The following is a 13,770-nucleotide window of genomic DNA, read 5'->3' as shown; positions in this document are numbered from 1 at the left end:
TTGTATTTCCTTCCTACCGCTACGGAGAAAAGCACAAGTTGCCAAGAGCATGCAGTTGTCTAGCAACTGACCTTAGGAATTGTCTCAGCGTCTAATCTTTCCCGTGTAGCTTAAAGCAACCGAATCCTGCAAACTATGCTATTCTTAGCGAAATACACTCATATGCACTCATATGTTAACCTGAACAATAGTGGTTGTCGGAATTATACGAATTCTGTCTGAGGTTGCACAAATGAGTGAAAATCAGTTTTCCCTTTGTCTGTAGTCTCTTTTCCACAAGACATCCTTGCAGTCTGCAAGTAGTTGCGATGAGTGATTTTGACGAGTCTGCAAGAATTTCGAAACCATGCTTAACAACCCTAAAAATTCTGGTTTGGGAGTTTGAGAAACGTAATGCACATCCGGTGCTGGGAATAATAGCTTTTTACCGTTCCGTTCAGTGGAACAGGCTCTAATTGTATACTGGGTTGTTCGGATTCGCTTTTTGAACCAGGTACATAACTTAAAAAGCATCAACCTTTTGAGTTGACCCATTGTTTTGATCATACCAGGCGCAATTCATCCTGTTTCTTGACATTGATTTATTTGCTGGAACACACTCTGGGCATTTGATTCGTTATCAGGCACTCAATGAACCAGCCTAGTCCACATTGTGAATTTCATTCTACCACGCAGTCGGCTGTACGGCTGTGTGTCTTTCCAATCCTGAGGGATATGCCGACGGGCAATCTTCTGCAAGGTATATTTCTTAAGTTTTCAGGCTTTAGTGGCTCCTGTATTGACACAGCATTTGATGACGCGACAAGTCGGACAAACTAAAATTCACATCGCACTTTCGATCGCACAGTCATTAAGGAGCACGTGATAACGGCCAATCAGCTTCCGTCGTTTTACCGCGGATCCAATATACAGGCACCGTTGAAACTCTACTAGCCTGACCATTCACTGTGGGTAGTTGGGTATGACCGCACAAAGGTTGTCTTCCATGTATCAGGGTCAGAACATGCTGAGGTAATCAAAGACCCAGAAAATGAGGCTTGGGCGATCGAAGTTTGGCTTACATCGGGTCAACCCATCAGCAGTTCGAGAGGTTTTTTAATGAACTCATAGCAAGAATGTATTGGAAATTACGGAGACGAGAGGATGCTCTGTCTTACCAAATAAATTTGCTCCAACCGTATAACTCTTTGATATTTGGATTACTCGGACCGCACGTCCATCCGTGTCAGCGATTCGGGTCTGAATATACTCTGGGACAGAGTGTTATTGGGAACGCGATCACTACAGATCAACCGTTTGTAATGCATCAGTATACACGCACACGGAGGTTTGCATCTTTTTGTCACTCTTTGATAGAAAGGCACACAAATTCTCACCGTCTAGCTTCACTATCTACATTGCTTTTATGTCATTTGATTGAAGGCTGTAGGTTAAAAATAAGGGACTGTGAAGACGTTGAAGACTGACGGTGTCGGGTTCATGAATTCTCGCCTTATAATGCAGGAGAAGGATTGCAGTTGATCAATACTACCAGCGGTTGTAACTCAGAGTGCACGTGAACTCACACTATCACAGCATTCCCAAGATTGATAACAGCTTCACCATATAAGTTGACATAAGCCGTCTCCCGGGTAAAAATGTTTGTATAACCCGTTCACGAATGTTGAACCATATCAAATTGATATTGAATAGGAACGACAAGATCTCTGGGGGGAAGATTTGCACTACACTGTCACTCTGGCTTTATATGGAATGGATCCTTAACTTTTGCCTTTTCGGTCGAGTAACCCTTTTCCAGTGTTCAGACCTATGGTTATGTGGTGATACCTACTCATGAAAAAGCGCAATATGCCACTCGACGATGGTGTGCACATGTAGGGTGATAACCTGTTCTTGTGATTAATTGAAACAGTACGCGGCCAATGCTTTACTGAACCTCCCCAATAAACTGCTGCTGCCATTTTGTGAAGTCTGGTAACGTATAATTTTGAATTAGGGCCATCACGCGCACCAGTGCATCCCCTTAATGTGTTCGACCATTCACTCCAGCCCAGGTGGCTATGCATAGAATCAAAGTAATCCCAATTAAAGGGCTATACTCTTTTGGGAGGAGTTTATTGGGAGGTCTACTGTACGTACATATTTAATTTATTACTGTCGACCAGTTTTTCATAATCGTTGTCACCGATGGCTAAAGCACTTGTTAATTAATCAGCACAGATAGACAGAACTTACCTCCACCCTCAATTCCCGATAGCTTTTGATTATCGAGTCGATAGAAGGCGTTTTTGTGGATTATTTGTCCCATCGGGCATGAGAAAAAATTTCGGTCTGTGTAAGACGGTATTCATAGTAGCAGGAAAGACAGCGACCGACATATTGTGATCAAATCGTTCAGCTATAACACCCTACCTGCCATGCCACCCGAAGGAAGCTTGAGGGCTGAGATACTGTCAGGTTGCCCAAGTCTAGACATCAGGCTAGATTCTGGTGTTGGATTTGAACCGTGGGCCTTCCGATCGGTAGGTTCGCGCCTTAGACTTACCTCGAACCCATATTGTAATCAGACTGTACTTATACACAAACTCGATTTGACTCATGGTGGAGCTTGGAGTGTTTCGCGCATTCGCTGCTTGTTAGCTGATGTTTTTGTTCGATATCTTCAAATTCGAGTACCGTTCTCTTGAAACTAAGGAATGCGTAGTGTGGTAGTTGATGCCATTTTTTTTCGTTACTGCCTGCATATTGTTCCCATTCGTTTTCAAGCGTTGCGGAAAACCCTCGTGAATCTTTGCTGCACATTTTCTTTGGGTTCCGCAAGCATGCAACCTGCTTACTGCACAGCCGTGAAGTGATAGGGTTGCGTCCCCGGTGCGACTGACTACCCAAACACTTGTATAAAAACTGCTCACTGAACACTGCTGCAAAAATATGGGACAGGATTGGCTGATCATCATCAGTGTTCAACGCCGGTGTTTCGCTGCCGTACAACCATATTTCATTTGAGCCTTGTGAACGAATGAATGAAGTTTGAGGAAGTGGCTTAATTTCCGGGGGTTGCTTTACCTCCAGGCGCTCATCCATGCAATCTGAATAGAAACCGACAACAAAAACGCTGTTGAATTAGCCAGCATCACTAGTAATAGTGAAGATTCCATCTGTCTTTGGGGCTGTTTCCTTTGCGCTGCATATTCTGGGTTCATTTTTCTTGTATATGGTCTCGTTGCAGTAAACCTATCTTCTGGGCTACATTAATTCGACCGTAACTGCGCCCATTGTTCATATCCCTAATGTGCACATGTATAAACTCATATACTCGGTTTATCTCTCATTCCAGACACGTATTTCACAAAAAATGCGTTGACCCGTGGTTACTGGAACACCGAAGTTGTCCTCTCTGCAAACTAGACATTCTCAAGTCTTGTGGCATCTTGTTGGATTCCTTCTTTCCACTAACCTTGGATGAGTTAGGGTCAAACCATTTAAGCAGTGATTTTAGCTCTTCCAGTTCATCGTCGCTGTCGGAACCGTATAGAAGGTCGACTGTCGGCAACTGGCTCTCCGGACGTATCTTTTCCCTGATCTTCGGAGGTCTCTACAGACCTTCAGCTACCTGTACCCATCGGTATCATTATGCGATGACCCGACAACATGCTTCGGCACATGAGTGTGTCGCCCCACCTCCATCCATCTACTCCTGTCCTACACAATACTTTGGTCATTACCATTTACCACATGTGCACCGTTCACGCAAGGAATTTGGGGACATACCAGACCCGACATCCGAGAGGTCCACTCCTATTCTGTCTGCTTGTCCTCTGCTGTGGCTCTGTTGTTGCTGTTGCTACTTCTTCTGGTCGGATACTCGTAATACTACTACGACCTCTCTGCAAACCTGCTCTTGTTTACATTGCATCCAGCCCCAACCCTGCCCCACTGATGACGCAATCCCCATGTCCGTGTTGTCGGACCGATTGTGTGACTACCATGCTTCATTCCTTGGCGTTTCCTGTATGCCCGTCATGCTTCAGTTACTTCACTGGCGATGTTACGAATCTCATCGCCGAGAATTACAACATCATCTTGTTGAAACACGTGACTTCATTAACTCTGCACAAAATCGCGCCAGTAGCAAACGATTACGATTTGATCCGTCGTTCTATCTCACTCGAGCGAAACTACATATGGGAACCATTTTTCAAAAAAGTCGACGCCAATCCGCAGATCCTCCTTTTACCTTCCGGTCAAAAGCTGATGGAAGTCTCTCTCCAGCTATATCAAATCCATGGGAACGCCACCGGGAATGGTACTGTCCCGTAGTTTCTTTTGCGGAGACAACCTACTCTAGTCAGTGTGAACAGAAAGCTGATGTTCACTATTCGAAAGACGGATCCGTTTCATCGGTGAGTCTCCACTTTTCTCGTACTTTTTGCTGTTGGTGAGATTCCTTTTCCCCCAAAAGAAGTACTGACGAAACTGAACAGACGAGTTTGACTGGAAAGCAGAATATACATTTGCTTCGTGGAAGGTTATCTGTAGATCGGACGTGGTAGCTTGTTTGGACGGTGCGTGCGTGATCTTCAGGTCTGACCTCCTACTCATGTTATTAACCATAATGAATGATAGGAGTTTCGTGTGACTGGGTCTGTGTTGAGTGGCAGCCTATTGACCGCTACATCCCACCACTCGTTTTAGTGAATGTTACAGAGTTGAACCGATTCGTTTACCCTCATTCGTTTCGTTTCCATTCCAACGCTTGTAATAGTTTTTCTGCCGACCGATGTAAAGTTGGCTTCTGTAGGTACACTCTCTTGTCTACCTAGGTCACCTTCGACGGCTCCTTACCTGTAGTACGTTTGGAAATAGCGTGATGACTCTAACGTTGTCGTCCAATGTCATGCTGATCCAATCTGAATACCAAACGGTGGTATTCACTTGGGGGGGGGGTGTGAAAATGGATAACAGTTTTTGGTTCATACTAGTGCCCGGGTTTTTTCAACGTCACTCACTGACGGGCTCGAGGTGGTTCATGTGGAGAGAGGAGTGCGTTAGGAAACTTATTAGTTCGTATCGACAAATGTAGCCAAATTTTCGTCTGAGGTCTCCCCTTACAGTTGGTGCATTTGTCGGTCAAGATGCTTTAGCTGTTTATGATATAACTGGATAGGACAACCAACAGCTCCCTTGAACCATTTTGCGGGCTCTCATAGGAAGGTAGCGCATCCAACTCATCATTTTTTATTTTCTCATGACGCTTGACGAGTCAAAGTCTCACTAAGACTGGAGATAATTCATTATGCACTCTGGGATTCACTGACAATTCCCCATTCAGCACTCCTACGTTTCTTCTGTTTGTCGATGTAGAAACAGAGAGGAATTTTCACCGTTGTGTTAATTGAGTAAGTGGAAAATGCTTGGCTATCGCAATCGAATACTTTGTGCCAGAACGTCATATCTTGTGCTTTATGAGAAAATTTCCCGGTGTTGCATATCACGTGACCAAGTATTTTGGTGGTATATAATCCAAGCGATCCATGCGCCCCAGCATTTCTCGATACCCTTTGCTTAGGCCGCAAATCACCTTTCCCCATTCTTGAAGTCAAATCGAACCATGAATGCATCATAAATCTTTTCGGTGGGTCTACTACTGTGTAGTGCTTCGCTTTTGACAAGAAAGCTTCGTCAGGGCATGTGATTGGGTTGCAAGGTTGTCTGAGCTTTAGGGCAGAAGGAGAACCACTGAGCATGTTGAGTTGTTGAGCATGTTGAATCAGCAGTAGTCGGTAAATGTTTTATGGTATGGGTTAGCAGATGTTAAGACCGATGATCTAAGGAAAGGCTTATGTGAATTTGGGCTGGGTCTAGAGTCTTGTTCTTCCGCCTCACTTCACTTGAGTATTCCTCCCAGCTTACGATTCCTGTTGGCCTATGTGGGTTAGCTAATGTTGCAACAATTGGATAAGGGCGGTGAATACGTAAATTTGGATCGGGTTGGACGTTTTACCGTCCATCTCGGTTTATTTAAAACTTCCATTGACAACCTCGCCAGTTCTAGGCCGTCTATTCTGTTCACAGTGAAATGCTTAAGTATTTTTGGGCCTTCAGCTACTGTGGTGTGAATCTTAGTGCGCATCTTAAAAACTCCGCATTTTGCGGATAGGTTGTATGTCCTGAGTCTAGCACATGCCTCACCATCGTCAAAACTGGCCACCGGATGCTATTCGTCCGGTGGTCTGGTTGTTCTTTTCCTGTCCTCGCCATTTCTGATTTACAGTTCCTTGAGCGCATATTTTACCCAAACCTTGGTTCAATCGTATTAAATTTAGCATACGCAGTCCCTAGTCCTTCCAACCGGACACTGCCCTTCAACTGCACCAGCAAGGAGCGCAACGTTTTCCCTTTCTAGAACTCTACTCTAATGTTAGCTGTGTTTAACACTCTTCCATTAACCTCCGATCTTTCCGTTTTATAAAAGAATCACTGCTGTAGGTATCTTTTCATTATTGTATCAAGGTTCAGGAGCTATTGCGCTTAATTAGCGCCTAATCAAACTCACCAGGTATCCACTTACTAGGTCTTCTTTTGGCCTCATCTTTGACTTCCTTTCGGTCAACTTCTGACTCGACAAAACACCAATTCGATAGTGCTAATATTCTCCGCCTTCGAAACAGCTGGCGAGTGATTTAGAACAGCATTTCATCAAATCCACTTACAGGTCTTCTTTTGGCCTCATCTTTGACTTCCTTTCGGTCAACTTCTGACTCGACAAAACACCAATTCGATAGTGCTAATAATCTCCGCCTTCGAAACAGCTGGCGAGTGATTTAGAACAGCATTTCATCAATGATCATCATCAATGACAGCAACATCAGTGTTGGCACTGATGCTTCACTGCCGTACAACCATAAAGTTCGTTTTTATATATATATATATATATATATATAAAAACGAACTTTATGGTTGTACGGCAGTGAAGCATCAGTGCCAACACTGATGTTGCTGTCATTGATGATGATCATTGATGAAATGCTGTTCTAAATCACTCGCCAGCTGTTTCGAAGGCGGAGAATATTAGCACTATCGAATTGGTGTTTTGTCGAGTCAGAAGTTGACCGAAAGGAAGTCAAAGATGAGGCCAAAAGAAGACCTAGTAAGTGGATACCTGGTGAGTTTGATTAGGCGCTAATTAAGCGCAATAGCTCCTGAACCTTGATACAATAATGAAAAGATACCTACAGCAGTGATTCTTTTATAAAACGGAAAGATCGGAGGTTAATGGAAGAGTGTTAAACACAGCTAACATTAGAGTAGAGTTCTAGAAAGGGAAAACGTTGCGCTCCTTGCTGGTGCAGTTGAAGGGCAGTGTCCGGTTGGAAGGACTAGGGACTGCGTATGCTAAATTTAATACGATTGAACCAAGGTTTGGGTAAAATATGCGCTCAAGGAACTGTAAATCAGAAATGGCGAGGACAGGAAAAGAACAACCAGACCACCGGACGAATAGCATCCGGTGGCCAGTTTTGACGATGGTGAGGCATGTGCTAGACTCAGGACATACAACCTATCCGCAAAATGCGGAGTTTTTAAGATGCGCACTAAGATTCACACCACAGTAGCTGAAGGCCCAAAAATACTTAAGCATTTCACTGTGAACAGAATAGACGGCCTAGAACTGGCGAGGTTGTCAATGGAAGTTTTAAATAAACCGAGATGGACGGTAAAACGTCCAACCCGATCCAAATTTACGTATTCACCGCCCTTATCCAATTGTTGCAACATTAGCTAACCCACATAGGCCAACAGGAATCGTAAGCTGGGAGGAATACTCAAGTGAAGTGAGGCGGAAGAACAAGACTCTAGACCCAGCCCAAATTCACATAAGCCTTTCCTTAGATCATCGGTCTTAACATCTGCTAACCCATACCATAAAACATTTACCGACTACTGCTGATTCAACATGCTCAACAACTCAACATGCTCAGTGGTTCTCCTTCTGCCCTAAAGCTCAGACAACCTTGCAACCCAATCACATGCCCTGACGAAGCTTTCTTGTCAAAAGCGAAGCACTACACAGTAGTAGACCCACCGAAAAGATTTATGATGCATTCATGGTTCGATTTGACTTCAAGAATGGGGAAAGGTGATTTGCGGCCTAAGCAAAGGGTATCGAGAAATGCTGGGGCGCATGGATCGCTTGGATTATATACCACCAAAATACTTGGTCACGTGATATGCAACACCGGGAAATTTTCTCATAAAGCACAAGATATGACGTTCTGGCACAAAGTATTCGATTGCGATAGCCAAGCATTTTCCACTTACTCAATTAACACAACGGTGAAAATTCCTCTCTGTTTCTACATCGACAAACAGAAGAAACGTAGGAGTGCTGAATGGGGAATTGTCAGTGAATCCCAGAGTGCATAATGAATTATCTCCAGTCTTAGTGAGACTTTGACTCGTCAAGCGTCATGAGAAAATAAAAAATGATGAGTTGGATGCGCTACCTTCCTATGAGAGCCCGCAAAATGGTTCAAGGGAGCTGTTGGTTGTCCTATCCAGTTATATCATAAACAGCTAAAGCATCTTGACCGACAAATGCACCAACTGTAAGGGGAGACCTCAGACGAAAATTTGGCTACATTTGTCGATACGAACTAATAAGTTTCCTAACGCACTCCTCTCTCCACATGAACCACCTCGAGCCCGTCAGTGAGTGACGTTGAAAAAACCCGGGCACTAGTATGAACCAAAAACTGTTATCCATTTTCACACCCCCCCCCAAGTGAATACCACCGTTTGGTATTCAGATTGGATCAGCATGACATTGGACGACAACGTTAGAGTCATCACGCTATTTCCAAACGTACTACAGGTAAGGAGCCGTCGAAGGTGACCTAGGTAGACAAGAGAGTGTACCTACAGAAGCCAACTTTACATCGGTCGGCAGAAAAACTATTACAAGCGTTGGAATGGAAACGAAACGAATGAGGGTAAACGAATCGGTTCAACTCTGTAACATTCACTAAAACGAGTGGTGGGATGTAGCGGTCAATAGGCTGCCACTCAACACAGACCCAGTCACACGAAACTCCTATCATTCATTATGGTTAATAACATGAGTAGGAGGTCAGACCTGAAGATCACGCACGCACCGTCCAAACAAGCTACCACGTCCGATCTACAGATAACCTTCCACGAAGCAAATGTATATTCTGCTTTCCAGTCAAACTCGTCTGTTCAGTTTCGTCAGTACTTCTTTTGGGGGAAAAGGAATCTCACCAACAGCAAAAAGTACGAGAAAAGTGGAGACTCACCGATGAAACGGATCCGTCTTTCGAATAGTGAACATCAGCTTTCTGTTCACACTGACTAGAGTAGGTTGTCTCCGCAAAAGAAACTACGGGACAGTACCATTCCCGGTGGCGTTCCCATGGATTTGATATAGCTGGAGAGAGACTTCCATCAGCTTTTGACCGGAAGGTAAAAGGAGGATCTGCGGATTGGCGTCGACTTTTTTGAAAAATGGTTCCCATATGTAGTTTCGCTCGAGTGAGATAGAACGACGGATCAAATCGTAATCGTTTGCTACTGGCGCGATTTTGTGCAGAGTTAATGAAGTCACGTGTTTCAACAAGATGATGTTGTAATTCTCGGCGATGAGATTCGTAACATCGCCAGTGAAGTAACTGAAGCATGACGGGCATACAGGAAACGCCAAGGAATGAAGCATGGTAGTCACACAATCGGTCCGACAACACGGACATGGGGATTGCGTCATCAGTGGGGCAGGGTTGGGGCTGGATGCAATGTAAACAAGAGCAGGTTTGCAGAGAGGTCGTAGTAGTATTACGAGTATCCGACCAGAAGAAGTAGCAACAGCAACAACAGAGCCACAGCAGAGGACAAGCAGACAGAATAGGAGTGGACCTCTCGGATGTCGGGTCTGGTATGTCCCCAAATTCCTTGCGTGAACGGTGCACATGTGGTAAATGGTAATGACCAAAGTATTGTGTAGGACAGGAGTAGATGGATGGAGGTGGGGCGACACACTCATGTGCCGAAGCATGTTGTCGGGTCATCGCATAATGATACCGATGGGTACAGGTAGCTGAAGGTCTGTAGAGACCTCCGAAGATCAGGGAAAAGATACGTCCGGAGAGCCAGTTGCCGACAGTCGACCTTCTATACGGTTCCGACAGCGACGATGAACTGGAAGAGCTAAAATCACTGCTTAAATGGTTTGACCCTAACTCATCCAAGGTTAGTGGAAAGAAGGAATCCAACAAGATGCCACAAGACTTGAGAATGTCTAGTTTGCAGAGAGGACAACTTCGGTGTTCCAGTAACCACGGGTCAACGCATTTTTTGTGAAATACGTGTCTGGAATGAGAGATAAACCGAGTATATGAGTTTATACATGTGCACATTAGGGATATGAACAATGGGCGCAGTTACGGTCGAATTAATGTAGCCCAGAAGATAGGTTTACTGCAACGAGACCATATACAAGAAAAATGAACCCAGAATATGCAGCGCAAAGGAAACAGCCCCAAAGACAGATGGAATCTTCACTATTACTAGTGATGCTGGCTAATTCAACAGCGTTTTTGTTGTCGGTTTCTATTCAGATTGCATGGATGAGCGCCTGGAGGTAAAGCAACCCCCGGAAATTAAGCCACTTCCTCAAACTTCATTCATTCGTTCACAAGGCTCAAATGAAATATGGTTGTACGGCAGCGAAACACCGGCGTTGAACACTGATGATGATCAGCCAATCCTGTCCCATATTTTTGCAGCAGTGTTCAGTGAGCAGTTTTTATACAAGTGTTTGGGTAGTCAGTCGCACCGGGGACGCAACCCTATCACTTCACGGCTGTGCAGTAAGCAGGTTGCATGCTTGCGGAACCCAAAGAAAATGTGCAGCAAAGATTCACGAGGGTTTTCCGCAACGCTTGAAAACGAATGGGAACAATATGCAGGCAGTAACGAAAAAAAATGGCATCAACTACCACACTACGCATTCCTTAGTTTCAAGAGAACGGTACTCGAATTTGAAGATATCGAACAAAAACATCAGCTAACAAGCAGCGAATGCGCGAAACACTCCAAGCTCCACCATGAGTCAAATCGAGTTTGTGTATAAGTACAGTCTGATTACAATATGGGTTCGAGGTAAGTCTAAGGCGCGAACCTACCGATCGGAAGGCCCACGGTTCAAATCCAACACCAGAATCTAGCCTGATGTCTAGACTTGGGCAACCTGACAGTATCTCAGCCCTCAAGCTTCCTTCGGGTGGCATGGCAGGTAGGGTGTTATAGCTGAACGATTTGATCACAATATGTCGGTCGCTGTCTTTCCTGCTACTATGAATACCGTCTTACACAGACCGAAATTTTTTCTCATGCCCGATGGGACAAATAATCCACAAAAACGCCTTCTATCGACTCGATAATCAAAAGCTATCGGGAATTGAGGGTGGAGGTAAGTTCTGTCTATCTGTGCTGATTAATTTAAGGTCCAGTCTCTTCGTGACGGTCTTCTAGTCCCTAGTGGGTGATAGTTTCTAACTTCCCGCCGCTCATAAGTGTAGTGTGTCCAAATTAGACTCCATATTAGACTTTATGTGAGCACTCAAGCTATTGAGAAAGTCGTTCCATTGCTGGACCCTGCTCTTGCGTATCAGTAACTGAGTCAATGACAAAGTGATAGGGATTCATGCACACCTTTATGCCCTTAACTATTTCACCCACTGTCTTTTGGTAACAGCCACCTGGTTACATCGCGTCTGTTTCAAAGTTCATGCGCTCTTTATCTTCAAAGAGAACTACTTGACTTAGCAAAGCCATACGAATTCCCAACATAGATGGTTGATTTCCTTGTGAGTATTGGATAACCTGCCCTGTTGATCTTACCGTAGCCCACGGAGTTATGATTGTGATGCTTTTGGCTACAATCCACACCGTTTTCCATATTGATAATAAGAATATAATAATTGTTCAACCGTAGCACCGAGGGTTAGCTGCCATGCTTCCCGAAGGAAGCACGAGGACTTCGATGCCATGTTGCCCAAGCCTAGACAGAAGTAGTCGAGATGTCGAGGTTGGTTGCGAACCGTGGACCCTTTGATCAGTAAGCTCACGTGTAAACCACCTGGAACTCTGGTCTTAGATACCCACTGACTTCAACACTCCTCCTATCCATTATTGCCGTAACCGTACCACTGCTAGTTTGCCTTTAGTCCACCGAACTTTTGTGTATTGTCGGTCTTACAGTTACAGTGGCCGTACTCATATCCACCTTCGTAATGACCATAAGTCCAACCTGTTTCAGTGCATTTATTGCTCTCCTCTCTGATGGTGCGATTTTAAGAGTTCCTGGTTATCTGGACTGTAGTATCTTATCCCGTACTCGTAGCTTCTCGGCTTCCTTTGAAGGAAGGTTTTGAAACTAATTCCCTACTGATTGCTTCTTACACTCACTACTGTTTTTTCTCATTGCGAAATTTAGTCCCTTTTCTAACACAGCTTCTTCACTGAGTGACCGGGTTGACAAATGAACTTCACTGGTAGATAGTTTCTTTTCCTCTATAACCTTACTGGCACATGGAGCCATAGAAGACAACTGTTCGGAAGTAGATAAATGTGTATCCTCGCATTGTCAGGCCTCGTTAAGTTTCAGTTCTGGGGAAGTCGGCGGATGAGATTGCAGTCTGAAGATTGTGGCTGGGTCGACATACGGGATGGTGGATATCGTTTCAGCACTGTGCGATCAGTCTGATACTTGTTTCTATCATGTGCATTTTTTCGTCCTATGGGTAGGCCTTGGAACTTGGAAATGACTTATCACTGGGACGCTAGATCGAATGGCACTCGATCGAGGTGTCGTGTGGCTTGATTTAAGGTGATTCGTGAATGATAGGTTGTCCATTATCAGTAGGCAAAACTACTATTCACAGCTTCTTAAGTACTTCAAGCACTGATAAGTTTCGCGTTCACATCAATGTCCTGTAAAGCGTCGTCCCCCTGTCCTGGTACAATTATTCTAGTGATTCAACATTTTAAGGAGGGAGGCTCTGAACTCTGGTTTCGTTCTTGTTAGAGTTCATCGGTAGAACATATCCTTGGGCGTGCCGTGGTTTGAACTCCGGACATATGACTTGCGAGGCGAGCATGTTACTACTATCATTCATTTTCGAAGAGCATGGTCACAACCATAAAAAATGAATGCAGGCGATGAATGCGAAAGAATAACAGGAGAATATGGGAGAAAAGAGAGAAACGTCTCATTCGAAATCATGCCAAAGACAGTGCCAGTCTGATGAGGTGAATCCCAAAGTATGTAAAGATTTTGGTATGGGAACACGCGTCTAAAGACCAACAACCAAAGAAAGGACAAACAATGGTGAATGCTCTTCAAGGCGCAGTGTGCGCTAGCACAGTCAAGAGTCGCACATCAGGCACACAGTGACCGTCATAGTGGGTCTGGTGTGAGATTAAGTGGCAAAAATGTACCTTCAACGCCATGTGCCACGCATAAAAGTGTCATAAGTACGCAGGGAGCCCAAAATGGCAAGCAAACACAAGTCACTGACTGCGACCTTAGGAAGTCCCTATCCAATAACAGCCTTAGCGGATTGAGGAAAGCAGATCCCTCGATAAGAGATGATCATCGGTTGGTGAACCAAAAAGTCGATATCACAACCGATGGCATGTGGGGCTGAGATTATAGCGAGGGAATGTTCATCAGCACCATACTTCTGCTTCTCC

General features: G+C 44.5%; 1 protein-coding gene across 1 annotated transcript in view; it reads left to right on the top strand.

The window, feature by feature from the left end:
* Positions 1-3,290: 3,290 nt before the first annotated feature.
* The window catches only part of T265_03846 (hypothetical protein), a gene marked incomplete at both ends in the record, with an annotated part of 20,021 nt that continues 9,541 nt past the window's right edge, over positions 3,291-13,770 (top strand). Inside the window, 2 exons of the mRNA XM_009168427.1 lie at positions 3,291-4,403; positions 10,126-10,263. Of these exons, the coding sequence (XP_009166691.1) occupies positions 3,291-4,403; positions 10,126-10,263 (1,251 nt within the window). The remainder of the gene's footprint in view (positions 4,404-10,125; positions 10,264-13,770) is intronic.

Source organism: Opisthorchis viverrini (genome assembly GCF_000715545.1).
Source record: "Opisthorchis viverrini unplaced genomic scaffold opera_v5_57, whole genome shotgun sequence".
Taxonomy (NCBI): domain Eukaryota; kingdom Metazoa; phylum Platyhelminthes; class Trematoda; order Opisthorchiida; family Opisthorchiidae; genus Opisthorchis; species Opisthorchis viverrini.
Note: the sequence above shows the minus strand (reverse complement) of the source record. Positions and strands in the feature narration are given on the sequence as shown.